Consider the following 18,053-nt stretch of genomic DNA (forward strand, 5'->3'; position numbering starts at 1 on the left):
TTCCAACAAGAAATCAATGATCATACTGTTCCTAAAAATTTTGATTTACACGAAGTACCTGTAAAGGAGACTGATGATGAAGGGAAAATGACTGATGAGATTAGAAGAATAAACGTGATAAAAGAAATGCAAAAATTTAAGGAAGCCACCGACAACTTCATGAAAAAGTATCTCGCATCCTTGAATTATACGTTGAATTGAAACAATGTGTAAAAGTTTATCATATCCAAGAAATAGGCAGATACTATTTTTTTTTATTTTTTCAAACTCCATTTAAGTAATAATTTTAATAAAAATCATTGTAACGAAATAAGCTAAAAAAAAAATAGTTTTCAACTTGTTGTACGATTTGTCATCCAAAATGTTTCAATATTCGATTCGAAACATCAAAAACAACCCTACCTTCATGAAATTTCGTGGAATTTCGAGATTCAAAAATCTGCTGGAGACTGCAGGAATTTTCAAAAAGTTACTGGAGGCTCCAAAATGACATGAACCCACTCAAAGTCGTTTTCAGGGTGCACTAAAGTTGGAGTGCAGAGTAAATTTTGGCTTTCCATCTCCGTTTGATGAAATTTTGTGAAAATTTCAAGTTTCAAAAATCAGTTGGAGGCTCTATGAACTACTCCTAATGGTCTAAAACAGGTTTCAATCGATTTGGCAGATCGAAAATAGGGTATATCCCAAATTTCAGCTATCTAGGTCAATTTGGTCAGATTTTGATTTTTTCCCCTCATTTTTGGCCTAAAATTGGATTTTTAAAAATTCACCAAAAATCAAAATATGCACTTTAGCACTTGAAATTTTGACAGGTGATAAATTTTTGCCTGTACTTTCGATCTATCTTTGTACGGTTTAAAAATAATTTCGTGCAAGATTTTAATTTTCCCAACTCATTATTTGTATCAACAAGGTGAGAGGAGTAAATATTTTGTTGGAGGGTAGCTTCATAATTTATTTGAGCGAGAATATTTTTGGGCAAAAAGGTTTTCATTTTTGAAGAGATTTGGAAAAATTAAAAAAACATATGGCAAATTACTATAGGTAATGATGATGGAAGAAATTTGAAAACGCCCAAAAAAGAAGAGACTCTTTTGACATAAGACAAGACTCTTCATAGCACTTTAGACAGAAAAAAGAACTTTTCCGATGGTTTTGGCAAAAAACAATAATTTCCATGTATTTATTTTGTATGTAGGTAGAAGGAGCGAGGAGGAATTATGGCTCTTTTGATAAAAATGGGTCAAAAATTCAAAATGACGCAATTTTCTTAAAAATCGAAAATATCAACGGATTTTTCAAGGAAAAATTTGCCTAAAGAAACGGCAGCACAATCGTAAAAACATAATTGTGTACTTACGTACTTCAACTGTAAACAATGCTCGATGACGAACGAATCGAAGCAATATTAAACTAACACAGGTTTTTTTATTTGTTAATCGCGAACAACATCGTATCCTTCACACGATCTACCTACTCGTAAATCGCATAATACATTTTATTTATTTTTTTCTGATTCTCATAAACATCTGTTCTTACCGAAACATAAGAATTTTTCGAACGATCTTTTTAGTTGCAAAAATGGATTCGAATAGAATAGTTTTGTTCTGCATTTTCATCATCACTGCATTTACCAACACTCACTTTGGTAAGAATGAACAAAAATGATAGCTCTAGGTATTGGATGGATGAGCTGATAAGGAAATCTTTTAGAAATTCAAGGTGATTTCGTTTCCCTAATTGCCACATTCAGAACACCAAATAACACAAAAATATGGCCTGAATACAAGACTACCAAATAAAAATGAATCGCCATCCCTTGAAATATTGCAATGCTACTTTTCCTACATCCGTGTATGAAAATTTGCAGAATTTCATAAAATCCTGAATGCTGCCAGTTAAAAATTTTCATGCTAGTCTCACCAGCAGCATTAATTTTTTTTTTAAATCTCCTTATCAGCCAGAATCCACTGTTTACTCAAAGTACAATAAAATGTATTTTTTTCTTGCAGCTTTCGGTCAACACGAACCCTTGTACATATCAAAATCGTACGTTGGTAACGATTACTATTTAATATACGATGTGGAATACGAAGACGGCGCAAACAAACAACTTGTTGTGATAGAACTTTTCGGCGACGAAGTATTCGTTGCATGCCCGCAAGTGGATGATTTAAAATCTCTTGAAATACGAAACAAGTTACCGAAGAAAGCTCCTGTCAGTCTTGATTGTAAAACTCCGATTAAATCGCGAGTTTTCAAAACCACGGCTCGGAACGTGCTAGCGGACGTCATCGGATTTATGGTGAGAAAATTGAAACATTACGCTTGTACTTGATTTTTCTGTTAGACCAACCAGTAGGTAAATTTTTGAACTGAACGAAAAAATTATGAAGCAGCATTTAAGAATAACTTATCAAGCCAAACTTCAGAAGCTGAACATCATTTTTCAATTTTTGACAAATTTTGGAAAATAAAATTTGGCTAAAGAGGTGAAAATCTGAAATTATTTTATGTTATAGATCTTATTTTTGGCCTACCGAAAAAAATGGTGATGGTTTCAAGCTATTCTGAAGCCCCTGAGAAATTTTTAGATTTTTCAATATTGAATAAATCCTCATAAAAAAGGTCATTTAAAGAAGTTCGTCATCAATCTAGAAGAAACCTTCATTTTGACTTTTGAGTTGGAAAATTGCCCAGAAAAATGTTTGGCTCAGAAGGTTTCACTGGAGGAGAGATGCGGATCCTCAAATTGGGAGCATTTTCGAAAAATTCGTGTTTTTTGGCTCTAACCTCTTTCCAACCTGTTTTTTGGAGGGGGGAATGGCCCGGTTCCAAAATGTAGGCCATTGCGATCCAAATTCGAGACTACCTTTAGTTTTCTACTGAGCTATTGAAAAGCAAATTGGTTGCTCATTTTTGGGTAAATTCGACTTTTGAAAGCTTTTTCTCGCCAAAAATTTCGCATTAATTGAGCCGAAATAACAAAAGATATCATTTTTGGAGGTGATGGCCAAAAACATCCCAAATGCTTGTTTTTTGAAATTGGCATCACTGCATGACCAAAGAAAAATGGCGACAACGGAAAAAAAACACGAATTTTTTGAAAACGCCTCTTCTTTAAAGACCTATATTTCTCTTTCAGGAGCACCACCGAAGCCAATAATTTTTTTTAGCAGGTAACTTTCAACTCAACATGAAGGTTTTACTGAATTTGGCCAAAATCTTTCAACATTTTTCCCCCCTGGTTCTTCCTATCTACTACGTATAAGTTCAGATTTAAAGTTTTTGTGATCTTTTCGATCGATTCAAAATGCAATTTTCAAAATTCCTTTCCAATGTTTCAAAATTCAAATCCAAAATTTTTTCAAACAAAAATTAAAGTTCTTTATTTTTTAACACATTGAAACAAAAATATGTAAGTCATTTAGTCGGTCTGTAGCCCATTTTTTAAACTCTAAAATAAGGTAATTGATAGCTCTTTTCTCTTTGGAGTTCTTTTTGGAACTTTCAAGGAATGCTTTCTAATTTTCCCATGTACAAAGGAAGAGAGTACTGTCTTAAGCTCTGATTGTCCCATTTATCGGGATCAAAACTGGATCGAATCCTTTTTCAATTACAAAGTAGAGGGAAGAGGAGGCTGTGTTTTTTTTTGAAAAATGCTAATTTTTATGACTGAGTGCTCAAAAATCATACAGTGAAATGGTCTCGTATTTTTCAGATTTCTACACCGACCGAAGAACATCCTCGTAATTACGAAGACGTACCTGAAGTAAGTACAAGGATACAATGCCCATTCAAACACAATACTATTTCTTAAAAAATATACCTAATTTTCACCACACAAGTCTAAATATTCACACAGCACCATACAGTGGTTTCAATAATTCGTTTCAAATTTGACAAAACGCTGTTTCGAATTAAATCCGTTGAATATCGTCTCGGAATTGGTAAATTTTTGGAACCCGAAATCAGTGGCAAATATCAAACCAATGAAGACCAAAAGAATTCAGATATTTTTGGATACGATCTCGACGACTTATATTTTCGGGTCTGTACCTACATTAAAGTAACTCATTTGTCATCTTCCACACACCAGCAGAATAACATCATCTCATTAACTAAATTTATTTTCAAATGTCACCAGACCTTCCTTCCCATGGTTAAAGTCCCACTAGCACCCGAAGAAGATTTTTTCTTCTCTAATTGGAAATCCGCCTCAAAACATAATGTTTTGACCGCTCCAATGTGGCAACAACTGCTAGTTCAGTGGCAAGCTCTGGAAATATTCACACGAAAAGTGGCCCAAGTAAGTGATATAATTCGTAATTCAACATTGGTATTTTGATGCCCTTCTGTACTAAAAATTTCATTACAAAATTTGCAGATTATCGATTCAGTCCACGTGAAAACAGGAGTTTACGAAACGCTCACAAAACCCAGACTTGGTCGCTCTCCTCAACAAATCTTCTTACACGATGAAAAACACCCAATACCCAAGTATTTCTGGAAAGCTATTTACATAGAAATTGTTGTCCCGTCTTTTAAACATCACGACCGCGGAATCTTATTCGTAATGCATAATGTCGACCCTCTTACTAAATCGAACGAAGAAAAGATCTGTCCTAACGATGATGTTTCGAAATTAGGATGGAAATTTCTACCTGATAACTTTCAAATGAAATCTCTGATGTATGCTTGTTTTTTAAATAAGAAAAATTTAGAATTTTTCCAAGAAAAAGAAATGAATCCATTATATGGCTATAAACCATTTGATCTGAACAAAGTACCTGTAAAAATAACCGATAGTGAAGGAAACACGACTGGTGTTAAAGAAATCAATGTTCTTGAAGAAATGGGAAAATTGGAGAAAGCCAAACAGGAGGGTGAGAATTTTACATTGTCCAAGTTGTAGACAATTCGTAATTTCTTATGTTATACAATTACCATTCATTACCTACCTATAATTAAAATAAGAATAATTGTAATAAATAAAGTTATTTTAAAATAAACCATCTTTACTAGTTTTTGCGTGAATACTTAAGTGCTGATGAAAGTGTATTGTAGATCGGTAGGTATCAGCCATCAAAAATTGATTAAAAATTTAATATGTTAAAATACTACAAAAGAAAGTTGAATAAAATGAAAATTATCGAAAGATTGTGAATGAGAAACTTGCAAAAATTGTGGAAACAAAATTAAATAAAATATTGTAAAAACCTGCGATACTTACAAATGCCCAAAATATATCACTGAAAATTACAGAAAAAGTGATGATAGGTATTTCAATAAAATTGAGCCAAAATGACTAAATATCGATTCAAAATTTAATAAAATATTGCACAAACATTGAAACAGACTCGAATTCGAGCAAAATATTGCAAAAATTGCCCAGCTCAAGAAAAATTGTTAACAACTGAAGAAATATCATCAAAATTGAATGAAAATTTTCACAAATTGCATAGAATTTCATGATGTAGGTAGAGAACTACGACGTCATATTTGTGTATGTGCATCTAAGAAGGTCCCACTTTGTCGATTTTAGTTTCGGAGTTATAGAAGTTTTTACGTAGGAAAGTCAAATGATAGGTTTTTGGGATTTTTAATGTTTCTGATAGAGTCAATCCTGCTCTTTCAAATCTTCGACCTTCCGTTTGTATTCCACAAAACGAAATGTGAACACTGTACACTCCCTTCCTGCCATCGCGCAGCCAGTCTAATACTCCCGCAGGCGCCAGTGTTACCACTCTAGCTTCGCTTTGCACTACATTGCCTAGCAACATGACTGGTTAGATGTAAGAGACAGCTGTTTATCATGATCGGTGCTATATTGTTGCGTTTTTCATGTTAAAATGGTAAAAAAGCGATCTAAAAGAGGAAAATTTTTGCAAAAACTTTAAGCTCGTTTTTCTCAAAGTATGTTTTTTTGAAAGTTCAACTTCAAAGTCACATATATCAGCGAGATTTGGACTTGGAAGGCTCCGTGAAGTCTCATTCGACTAGAAATTTGGTCTATTATACCCGTACGGAAAAAAACCATGGTTGACTATGAGAAAAAAGTACTATAGTAAACCATGGTATTTTCGCGACTACAGTTACTATAGTAAATCATAGTATAGTATAGTATAGTGTAGTACCAAAATTTTAGGTAAAAAATAGCATAAAAACACCAATAATGGAATGCCCATCGATGAATTCTGTATTTTCAGGCATTGTAAGCCAATAAATTTTCCAAAAAACGAAAAAAAAATTTCAAAAAATTTTGTCTCCGGCGGGGCTCGATCCCTTGACCCTCGCGTCGTGACATGTATTGCTGAACGTTCCACCTGCCTAACCCATTCGGCCACCGCGCTGCTTGAAAGATGGGGGTTTATTTGTGCATATATTCATTATTTTTCTGGACTTATAAATTTTTCAACTCTTTGATTTTTTTTTTTTTTTTTTTTTGAAAGTTGATGAACATTGTTTTGAATACCAATGATGAATAATTTTTGATGAATTGATGAATAATTTATTTGGGTATACTATACTATGACTTGAAAAAAAAACTGAGTTAAAATTTTGGTATAAAGTGTGATAATTTGAAAAAAAAATTATTTATTTTTTGCCAAAACACCGGATGAAAATTTTTTAACATTTCATTTTGAAAATTTTTTATACCTACAGGTTTATGGTGCAAAGTCCTTCAAAAACACACAAAAAAACGATCTGAATTTAGATACAAAATGTGTGTTCGATTTTTTTTCCACAAATTGCGTCATAATCTCATGCCTTCAAATAAAGTGTGAATTGATTTTTTTTTAGAAATCAGTTATTTTGTCCTTTCGTTGTTTTTTTCTATCAGTCATTTTCTTTCCAAAGGTACTACCTGAGCGAATTTATTAAATTGTAAATAAACTTTACTTAATCGAAATTGAGGTTGGACATGATATCAAAAAACGCAATTCTTATCAGGTAGAAAACGTTCAAAAATTTAATTAAAAGTAGAAAAAATGATCCGAATAATCATCAACACGAATCGTTGAACTTTTCGAATCACGAATCATTTCAGATCTAGGTATATTACTTTACTTACTTCAAAATAAAACACATGTTTCTCTTTGAATTTTTTTTTTTTAAAATGATTTTCACCGTGAATTTTATAAAATTTTTGCATCATCATAGAGTTGACTACAAAAATTTTCATAGTTAGTATTGTTAACTATGAAAATTTTTGTAGTTACTATAGTTGACTACAAAAATTTTTGTAGTTACTATAGTTGGCTACAACTTACTATGCTGACTACAAAAATTTATCATGGTAACTATAGTTGACCATGAAAATTTTCATAGTTACTATAGCTGACTTTGACTTACTATAGTTGACTACAAAAATCTTTATAGTAACTAAAGTTGACTATAGTAAACCATGGTTTTTTTCCGTACGGGTACCACCCTGCTCATAACTCCATACCGACAATGTGGGACCTTCTTACATGCACGTACACATTTGATTTTTTCAAGTACCTTACGCGAGTGTTAGATGACGCCCTATATTGACAATAAAAAACGTGATTCCTCTTCACAGTGTGAAAAGGAACCAACCTAAATTAAATAATTTCTAAAATGGATTTTGAGGACCGGAAAAATATGAATTTAGATAAAGTTGAGTTTGCTAGATATTAGGAGGTCAAAAAACATTAAATTTGATGCTTCAATCGCCAAATTAAAAAATTTAAATTTTTTCCCATTTTCCTTCCTGAAAATCCAGTGTTAAGTTTGAGTTAAAAATAACCCTAGAAATGGAAACTGCAGATTTTTTATTGCTTTTTATAATTTCATCAGGCTTATTCCCCTAACAAATAGGAAAATTTAAAATTACAATTTACTGACATTCTAATTTAAAAAACTCCAAGGAATTACTTAGATAGGTAACACAAATTTCAAAGCTCCATAATTTTTTCGAGGATTTGTGAGCAATTTTAATTTTTAAGAGGAACTGTTGACAATTTTTTACACTTTTTTGGGACTAAATTTTGAAAAAACATCGGTTTTTGACTAAAAAAAAACAGTCGTTTGTCTCTTCTTTTCCTCTTATTATTTGTGTGGATACCTGCAGTGCTTAGGTATGCAATTATGTAATTTTTTTAAAATGTGAAGCACTTTCAGAAAAAAAATCTACTAGGTACCTATACAGTTTTTGTAGATCACAAAAAAATATACCTATTACTTATTAGGTACTTTGTGATGGAAAAATAATATTTGCAATGTTAATAGGTACCTACCTATATATTTTTGCTGGAAAACTTTCACAAATAGGGAACTAATTTTATTTTTCAAAAGAATATTTCACCCTAATAAACATAAATGAAATGCTGCTCAAACACATCTCAAAAAAATTGAAAAATCACTCCCTCTAGACACATATGTTTGGAAAGATAAATTACTCAAAATTGACGAAAAAAATTACCTCCCTAAAGGAGGCTCGATTGCCATTTATATCTACATAATTAAATACCTATTTTTAAACTTGCACTGGTGGTGTACTCCTGTAAAAGTAGTTGACAAACATCCCTTACCCATCAGCACCAGTTATAACGGGGTAGGAGGAGATCAGATAGCAACGTTTCTATGCAAATACAACATACCATAATGCCACCTAGACACCTACCCCAGACATTCATCTTCCTGTTTAAATCATTAATTATTGTACTTCTGTCACAAAAGAATCTTTTCTTTTGTTAGGCTACAGGTAATGTGCGCAATCCTTACTTGTGCGCAAAACTAGCGATTGTGCGCAAAACTGTTTCACCGGTTCCAGCTCTGTATAAGGCATGACTTTTAGTTTTGCTAATAGATGGCGCTCAATTTTCAGGCTAATTCACCACAATTATTCTTGCCTCAATGAGGTGACTTTTTTGTCTCAAATTAAACATATAGGGACCCTATACGAGGCAAGAGGGTGTTTCGGATACATTGGGTATTAACAAGTAAGTGAATCGACCAAATTTGACTGAACTCCATAATTTTTGCCATTCTCTAGTTGTAGCATCTGCAAATTTTTTCCTTAAAGAAGCGCCATTGCCGCCTGGCCATTTTAACCGAGGTAAATGAACGAAGTCTTGCACTGGAATATCATTTTTAAGCAGCTATCGTATGCTTCTCTCCGCAACGTGGAGGTGCAGGGGGGGAACACTTGCAAGAACTCCCGCAGCATCTACACCGACGGTACGATAGGATAGAAATATAATTCCATTTTTCAACAAAAAAATCATTTTTGTAAATTTTGACCTCCTTTTTCTTAATTTGAAAATTTCTTACTCCTTGAAACCCTCCAAAATAAAAAATTTTATTGTACCATAAAAAAGGGGCATTCACATCATAATAATTGCTCGTGCAAAATCTCAAGCAAATCGGTTCATTTGAAAAAGCTGTAGCCTTGTCAACTAAAATTTCAGCATGAAAATTCATCGTCAATTTGTGGACAAATTGCGGGAAGGGGAATTTTTTCAAATATGGTAAATTATTTCAAAAATGCAAAAATTTTCATTTTTTAGGTTTCTGATGGTATTTTTGCAATAAGTGCCAAACTTGTGATTTTTTTTCTCGAAAATGAAAAAAATGCCGGTTCAATGTTTTGATATGTTATTCTACATGAAAAGGACTAAAACTGAGAATTTTTCAGAATTTTTATTCGCGGACATCGTGGTTATATTTAAATTATATTTTTTTTAGGGGTTTGAAAGTGGCAACACTGATTAAGGCATCATTCGTTGATTACCCTCTCAAAGTAGTACAATTCGAAAAAAAGTTCAAAATTCTATTCCATGTTCAACCAGAGCAATTTTGGAGCTGAAATTTTCCATTTTCAGCCATTTTGGAGAACTTTGAAGCCCCACAGCTACGCCAAAAAAATCGAAAAAAATGTCCGAATTGCATCATTCATCATCGTTTGATGAATTCTAAACATGATCTGATTTTGAGAAAAATCGAAGACCTCTCGTGCGAAAATTCGTCAATTTTCAGGTCTTGACATTCCCTGCGGCTGGATCCTATTTATTTACTTACGAGTAGGTATTTATTTATCAAGGCAGGTAAATCAATGTAAAGGTTTAATCGGATTAGAACTATTCAGTACAGGATAGATCAGGATAGAACAGTGATAGAATCATGGTCAGATCTAAAAATATCTGAGATCTTGAGTGTGTATTTGATGTAGTCGGATCAAATTTTTCGTATGTACAATCATATTTATTCAGATTTTATTAGATCTACTGTCAATACTGTCATCATCTAACAGAGGAGACACGATTGGATAAATGAAGATATGTAAATTTACAACGTACATATCGAGTTTTTTCTCAAAAAGTGCTTCTTAGGGCCACTTTACGTCCCAAAAAATATTTTAAAAATCAAAACTAGCATATTTGGATCACTCTTTTACACTTAAAAATCAACAAGTTTCCATTTACCAATGCTGAAAATTGCCTGGTTAGTATCATGTTTTTGTCATTGGCTAATTTTGTGGCGACAGTAGCGCTCCAAGCTGATGCACAGCCTGAATAGATTCATTTCAGAACAATACGTCTTCATCCCACTCCTTAACAGAAGTACTTATTCAAAGGCTGTCAAGATGTCATATAAAATCTGAAACATGATCGAACACAGCCTAGTGGATCTTTGCTACACGTGTATCAAAAATAACTGTTTTTTGACACAATATCCATCTATCAAGTCACTGAAACATATGTTTGTTTCAACTAGATAGGCGCAGTTAAGTAATACCTACATCGATAAAAAATTATTTATGATGAACAATGAAAACAGTCTTACGGACGCGGTAGATGGTAAGTACAGTAGGTAAAAAAAAAAGAAGAATTCTTCATACGATAGATAAGTATTTCACATAAATGTTGTATTTTTCTAATCTTTAAATCTCCTATTATTTTGTACCTATAGGTATACGTACCTATATTCTTTGTTTTAATTGAAACATCAACTTTCTCTGGAGAGTCCTTCGCATAATAGAGATGAATTCAATGGAAAGAATAGTTTTGTGCATTTTAATAATCATTGCCACGAATACAATCCACATTGGTAAGAATACAAATTATAATATGTTATATATGTACAAGTAAGAGGAATAACTATGTAGCTGAGCTGCCAAGAAAATATCACTCCAGCTTACAGACGATTTTGACTCTTCTAATGACAAGATAATTCAACGAATAACAATAATAAACCAAGTTATTCCAGAAAGTTAAAATTTCCATACGACTCTCATTATTTGGGGAACTTCATGTTGGAGAATTCGATGAAATCGAAAATCTTTACTATAGAACGTCGTTGACAAAATACGTAAAACTCAAAACGCATCGTAAACAATAACAAAAAAAAATTTATTTTTGTTTATAAAAAATAACAAAAAAATTGAAATGAGTTCAAAGAACTCTTAAAGATCGATATACGATCAATACTACAACAAAACGTTTGTTACATTACGACTTTTACTGAACGAATAACGAACCTAAAGTTTGAACTTGAACAAAACAGAAATTTTAACGATAAAACAATGCAGATAACCAGTAATATTTTACGATCAAAAACAAACGAGTTTAGGGTAAAAAATGGCCAACAATTTTCAACTAGAAAGCAGCCACAAATTCTTAACACCCCCCCACAAAATTAACTTCAAAAAAAAAATTAATAAATAAATAAACCAAAAGTAATACATCAAAAACGTAAAATTATCGCGAACTAATTTAACAAGTAGGTATGAACTTTTTCACAAAAATAATAAAAAAGTTAATTTTGCACAAGCAAAAGAATCTGCTTTTTCACAATTACATAAAAACAACGATTAAAGCTAATTATCACGCTCCTTTTTATGAAATAACTACCCAAATGCAACATAGCATACTAACCATCAAATCGTTCCATCCGTTCACCATTGTTATCGAAACAATTCAAATCAAGAAAAACAAACCCCTCATAATAAAAAATGTACCAAGGTGAAAACTTATACAACAGCAATATACCATTGAAAAAACATTACAATGATTTCCAGATTCTGCCACGAATCAATACATTTGATAAAAACTTTTAACGAAAGTTTGAGAAGACATGTCCCTCATTTTGAATCCGTATTGCTACTTGAAAATTCAAAATCTACGTCACTCGAACCGTTTATATTATACCGTACATAAACTCCACTACTATTCGTTCAGAAAAAAATCAGACAATTTTCAAAAAACTCCAATCGCCGAATTACATCAACCTACACGATTACCTACCTGTAGGTAAGTAGCTAAAACTATTTAATTGTCCGTCCACACTCAGTTAATCTCCTTTACCTACAGTTTTTTAAAAGGTTTACTCCTTTACATTAACACTACATACATCGTCATCATCGCATCACTATATATCTACATACGTCGCTTCGTCTGATTTTTCATAAAAGGTTTTCTCCTTTCCTACATATACATCGTCTGATTTTTTATCAAGGTTTACTCCTTCGACCTGATATACTACTACACACATCATCGTCGTTACTTTATTACCGGATTTTACACTTCACACAATTTTTTTTTAAAAAAGGTTATTTTTCCTTTTACCGGATTTTACACTTCACACAATTTTTTAAAAAAAGGTTATTTTTCCTTTTACCGGATTTTACTCTATACACAATATCGTCGTCGTCATCGTCGTTAATTTTACTTGGTTAGTTACGTTTGTTATGATTTGGCCAAATCGTTATCGTTTATTTTGTTACAAATTTTTAGAAAATAACTGAGCGTGGAACAATACAAAAAAAAAAAGTCAAAGAATACATCGAAATATACACTAATACCCCCAAAGAAACTCACTTTTCAAAACCGTATGCCGGATCACTTCGTTTACCCACTTTTTCATTTTACCATCACTCAAAACCACAAAAATCATTTTTTTTTTTTTAACACCGTGAAAAATAACTTCACCAAACGAGTTCTCGCATACGCATTTCAATCTTTCTTCTTTTTTATAGAAGAAAGCGACATCGAAATCAACACTTTACACTTTCGCTACTATGAACGTAGTAAAATAAAGAGAGTACATTGAAAAAGACAAAACACTAATAGTCACGAAAAGAAAAACTAACGTGAACCTATTCACACTTTTTTTGTTTTTATCTAGGTCTGAACCCAAAGCGACATCGACAATATCTGAAAATACCCTTAAACCAGACATCACTGATCAAGACGAAACATTCAACCTAAAATTAATCCAAACTCCTGCACACAAATCGTTTAATCGTACATCGTCATCACTCAAATATACGAATCATTCAAAAACAAGATTGAAAGCAACATCGAAACCAAAAACATGACTTTCTCCCCTTTGATGGAGCTTTCAACTCTACTCACAACACTCCTACAATCATTAGTACTCTCACCCATTGAAGAAAAAACCACCAAAAGAGAAAAGGAAATGTTCAACACAAATACTTTTAAAGAAAACTTTCGTCGTTTTTTTTCGTAATAAACGCAACTGATTGATAATTCAGAACAATAAACTTGATCATTTTATCGACACAGGAGAAGAAAAAAAAAAAAAATCCACACACAAACATTGAAACAAATTTTAACCCAAATTCATTTACACTTCCATCAAGGACCCAAACAGAAACGACATCGACGGGTAAAACAACATGAACACTCAAAGCTCATAAAACAGCACCATTCATCAGTAACATAAAATAGGATCCAAAAATGAACTGCATAAATTACTTCCGTTTTTTTTTTCCAGAGAAAAAAAAATAACAAGAAATAAAAGCCATTTCGATTACCTATACACTTATTTTACGTCGCGTCGTTTTATAATTACCAGTACCTATCACTTTTTTTAAATATAAAACTAATACACTGTAGTCGTCGTCGTAGTCTATACCTACAAATACTACCGGATCGATTAGTCACTTTTGAATTTACTTGTGTCGTTTACTCAGAATCGTCGCGCGTATTTCAAGCAGATTTTTCGTCGTCTCTCAAAAAAATCGCCGTCATGAACCAAATTTTACGTTACCATACCAAACAAAAATCACGTTTATTCGTCGAATGGATCACCGGAGTCGCGTTCAAATTGCATGAAACCATAACGCTCCGTACCATAACAACCATTTCGGAACCAAAATTACAGACACATACACCATCGGCATTGTCGATCACTTCATCGATGTTCTTCACCATACAAAAATTTGTCTTTGAGAACCAAAATCGCCGCCATTACTACCGACTAAAATCGTACTCGTACTCATTTACGCAAACGAAACGAACAGACCGAGGACATGGACCAAAAACCTCGCTCGGGTACCATGTTGGAGAATTCGATGAAATCGAAAATCTTTACTATAGAACGTCGTTGACAAAATACGTAAAACTCAAAACGCATCGTAAACAATAACAAAAAAATATTTATTTTTGTTTATAAAAAATAACAAAAAAATTGAAATGAGTTCAAAGAACTCTTAAAGATCGATATACGATCAATACTACAACAAAACGTTTGTTACATTACGACTTTTACTGAACGAATAACGAACCTAAAGTTTGAACTTGAACAAAACAGAAATTTTAACGATAAAACAATGCAGATAACCAGTAATATTTTACGATCAAAAACAAACGAGTTTAGGGTAAAAAATGGCCAACAATTTTCAACTAGAAAGCAGCCACAAATTCTTAACACTTCAATTGAAAATATTCTGAGATCATCCATAAGCTCACAAGCCACAAGTAGCCTCTTTGTCAGTATACATTATATTGAAATGATTTATTTTTTTGCAGCTTTCGGTAATCAATACGAACCTTTATGCGTGAGAAAAAAAAACTTCAGTTACGGGTATGAATTGATACAAACAGTAAGGTACGATACCGCTGACACGAATCTTATCGTAGTAGAATCTTTCGGCTATGAAGTATTATTAGCATGCCCAAGAGAAGATGACTTTGATTCTCTTGAAATAGAAATAAAACAGAAAGATAAAGCAACCTTCGATCCTGCTTTTTGCCGAACTGAAATCCAATCGCAATTTTATACTCCATCCTGGCCCGTATTTCCCTGGGGCGTTATTGGATTTCCAGTGAGAACTTGCACATATATTCGTCAATGGATGACCGCTCATTCTCCTATATTGAGATTTTAACATTTTTATAGATCTTTACACCAGATGAAAAAAGTCCCAAATACAACTACTATGCACATGTCCCTAAAGTAAGACACATCAATGATTTCAGTACAATTGACACGTCATAAGTTGCACGTTCACGAAACAAAAACATTTTCCCAGAACCATGCGATAGCAGAATTAATTAAATTCCAATTTGACTATGAGCTGCGTCGAATTAAACTCGTTCACTATCACATTGTAGCCGGTGGATCTCTGAACCCCAAAATCAGCGAAAGACGTGAAAATGAAAAATATTACGATGATCAACTCCTTCTCCACCACGACGTCGACGAGTTATATTCCAAAGTTTGTGTCTGAAAATGCCCCATTTTAAAATCTTCTGCAGCCCTGCATGCATCAAAATCGCCTAATAGCTCATCAACGTTGTATTTTAATTTCCCCAGACTTTGCTCCCTGTTGTCAAAGTTCAACTAGCCCCCGCAGATGATTTCTTTTTCGCCAATTGGAAATCCGCCTCGCGACATAATGCCATAACTGTTCCGATGTGGAATACGCTGCTGGAACAGTGGCAAGCTCTAGAAATATTCATACGAAGAGTGGCTCAAGTACGTACTTTGCATCCCATAATTGACGTTTTGTTTCTTGTTTGTTGCCTTTGTATTACATATTAATAGCATCACTGTCTCACACTCCTGACTCCTCTACTCAACCTTTTATATATTTATCCAAAATTTCAAATTGGCAGATAATCGATTCGGTCCAAATAAGAACTGGAGTTCACTACGATATGCTCACTCAATCTGAACCTGGTGGCAATTCTGAAACACTGTACTTACACGATGGAAAACACCCAATACCAAAGTACTTTTGGAAAGCTGTCTACATAGAAATTGAAATAACTGTTCTTGAATCTCTCGCCCGTGGAATATTATTCGTAATGCACAATAATATCGATCCGAATTTCAATTCAAGTGAACGAAAAATCTGTCCAAACGATGATGTCTCAGAATTGGGATGGAAGTTTTTACCCGGCAATCACTTTAAGTCATTGATGTATGGTTGTTTTTTGAACGAAGAAAATTTGAAAGCTTTTCAAGAAAAAATTTTCCCCACACATGATCATAAACCGTTCGATTTACGCGATGTACCGGTTAAAGAGTATGATAATGAGGGTATATTTCCGACTTGGAACATTAAAAGAGTAAATGTTCTCGATGAAATGCAGAAATTGCAGCAAGCTAAAGCAGAACTGTTAATACAAAACGAAACGAAACGAAAGACTCAAGACGAAACGGCAACTTTTCCCTCTGGACATGAAACGAAACGAATCAAAAAAATTACACAAAACGAAACGTTATAATGAAACGAATCATTTCTGTTTCTTAAATTTTTGGCTTTTCATTGCAAGTTTTTTTTTTGTAAATTTTGACCAAATTTTGTCAAATTCACTCAAATTTCATCCATTTAGAGCCTTTAGAGTGGTTCTCTTTTGCATTGATTAATAAAAATGTTCGCTTTTATCACTTTTTTGGCTGAAAGGAAACGAAACGAAATGATACCACTTTTATGGAACGAAACGAAACGGGATAACGAAACAGTTTGGTTCAAAGAGCTCAACCAAAATGAAACGATACGTTTACGTTTCGTGTCCAACAGCCCGTTGAGCTAAAGTTGACGATAATCAAATATCTATACCTTGAATGGCCGGCTAAAATTTCGTACTGTCTTACAATTAGACGAATTTTACTCAGTAGATAATATTATATTAATTAATTTTTCTATTCCTAAGAAGATGTACCTAATTTAAATTAGAATCAGCGTAACGAAGTTAGCTTTGATAAAATAAGTAGGTAGGTACCGGTACCTACCTAGATATTGTACATTTCTTAAAAATTAGTATAACATACACACAAAATTATTGCACTTTTTTTGCGCATTCAACTTTGAACTCTTCAACAGCATTTAGTTGGTATAGAGAAGGGAGGGGCATAAGTTTGTACTCATTGAAAACTGTCACATCAACGCCTACGGAAGTGATTGTGAGTGGATTTTTCTATGCACACACCTAATTTCATCTTTCTCGTACATGTTCAACTGTTTCATTCATCATTTCAAGTTTTTAATTTTGCTAAAAATTGATTTTAACAAAAAGCTTTGATTAGTACTTTTGCCTCACTAGGTGGGGAAAGGTACTATTCTTGTGAGGCAAAGATAGTATTGAGGTGTCCTCTCCAGAATCGGCTCAAATGTGAATAAATTCATTAAACAGTTTGAGCATAACTAGAGATGTGCAGCCTGAAAAGTGAAAAGTGAAAAGTACTTTTCTTTCAATGAAAAGTTGAAAAGAAAAGTTCCTACTTTTCATTTCACTTTTCAATTTTCCCTGTAAAAAAAAATCGAGAGACCAATCAATTTACTCATCAGAGAACACTGACCTCACTGATGAACTCAAATATCAAGTTTTGCTCTCACGACTCCTCCACCTTCACAATTCAGCACCCAAACGGGGACGCTGAATTGTATTTTGATATTTTTCATAACATTTTTTTCAAAACTGAAAAATCCAAAAATGTTAAAGGCTGTAGAAAGGCTCAAAACTATCACTATTTTTTGATTAAATATGTGAAAAAATATGATTTTTGTTTTTGTGTGTTTTAGATAGGCAAAAAATACATCAATTTGAATCTCTTACTAAAGAGCTTTAAAATGAGACTCACATGATTTACTTTTCACAACTTTTCACACTTTTCAATGAACTTTTCACTTTTCATTTCACCAAAATTACTCGATTTTTAGCTGCCCAACTTCATATTCACGCCTTCTGGAGCAAATTGAAAATTCTGGAGAAATTGAAAAATCGCGCTGGGGCCTCCAGAATAGCTGGAAATGGCGGAACTCCGGTCTCAGG

At 33.1% G+C, this 18,053-nt stretch overlaps 2 protein-coding genes across 2 annotated transcripts; both read left to right on the forward strand.

Moving 5' to 3' along the window:
• The first annotated feature begins 1,581 nt into the window (after positions 1-1,581).
• Positions 1,582-5,021, forward strand: LOC135848955 (uncharacterized). Its single transcript, XM_065369064.1, has 6 exons — positions 1,582-1,648; positions 2,013-2,305; positions 3,722-3,772; positions 3,866-4,051; positions 4,148-4,309; positions 4,388-5,021. The coding sequence occupies exons 1-6, from the start codon at positions 1,582-1,584 to the stop codon at positions 4,913-4,915; spliced, it is 1,287 nt and encodes a 428-aa protein (XP_065225136.1). The 3' UTR covers positions 4,916-5,021.
• A 5,864-nt stretch (positions 5,022-10,885) lies between these two features.
• On the forward strand, positions 10,886-17,017 carry LOC135848539 (uncharacterized). Its single transcript, XM_065368464.1, has 6 exons — positions 10,886-11,076; positions 14,802-15,097; positions 15,172-15,228; positions 15,305-15,490; positions 15,589-15,750; positions 15,891-17,017. Exons 1-6 carry the CDS (start codon positions 11,010-11,012, stop codon positions 16,503-16,505), a joined length of 1,383 nt encoding a protein of 460 aa, XP_065224536.1. The 5' UTR covers positions 10,886-11,009; the 3' UTR covers positions 16,506-17,017.
• The last annotated feature ends 1,036 nt before the right edge of the window (positions 17,018-18,053 follow it).

This window comes from Planococcus citri, chromosome 5 (assembly GCF_950023065.1).
Source record: "Planococcus citri chromosome 5, ihPlaCitr1.1, whole genome shotgun sequence".
NCBI lineage: Eukaryota > Metazoa > Arthropoda > Insecta > Hemiptera > Pseudococcidae > Planococcus > Planococcus citri.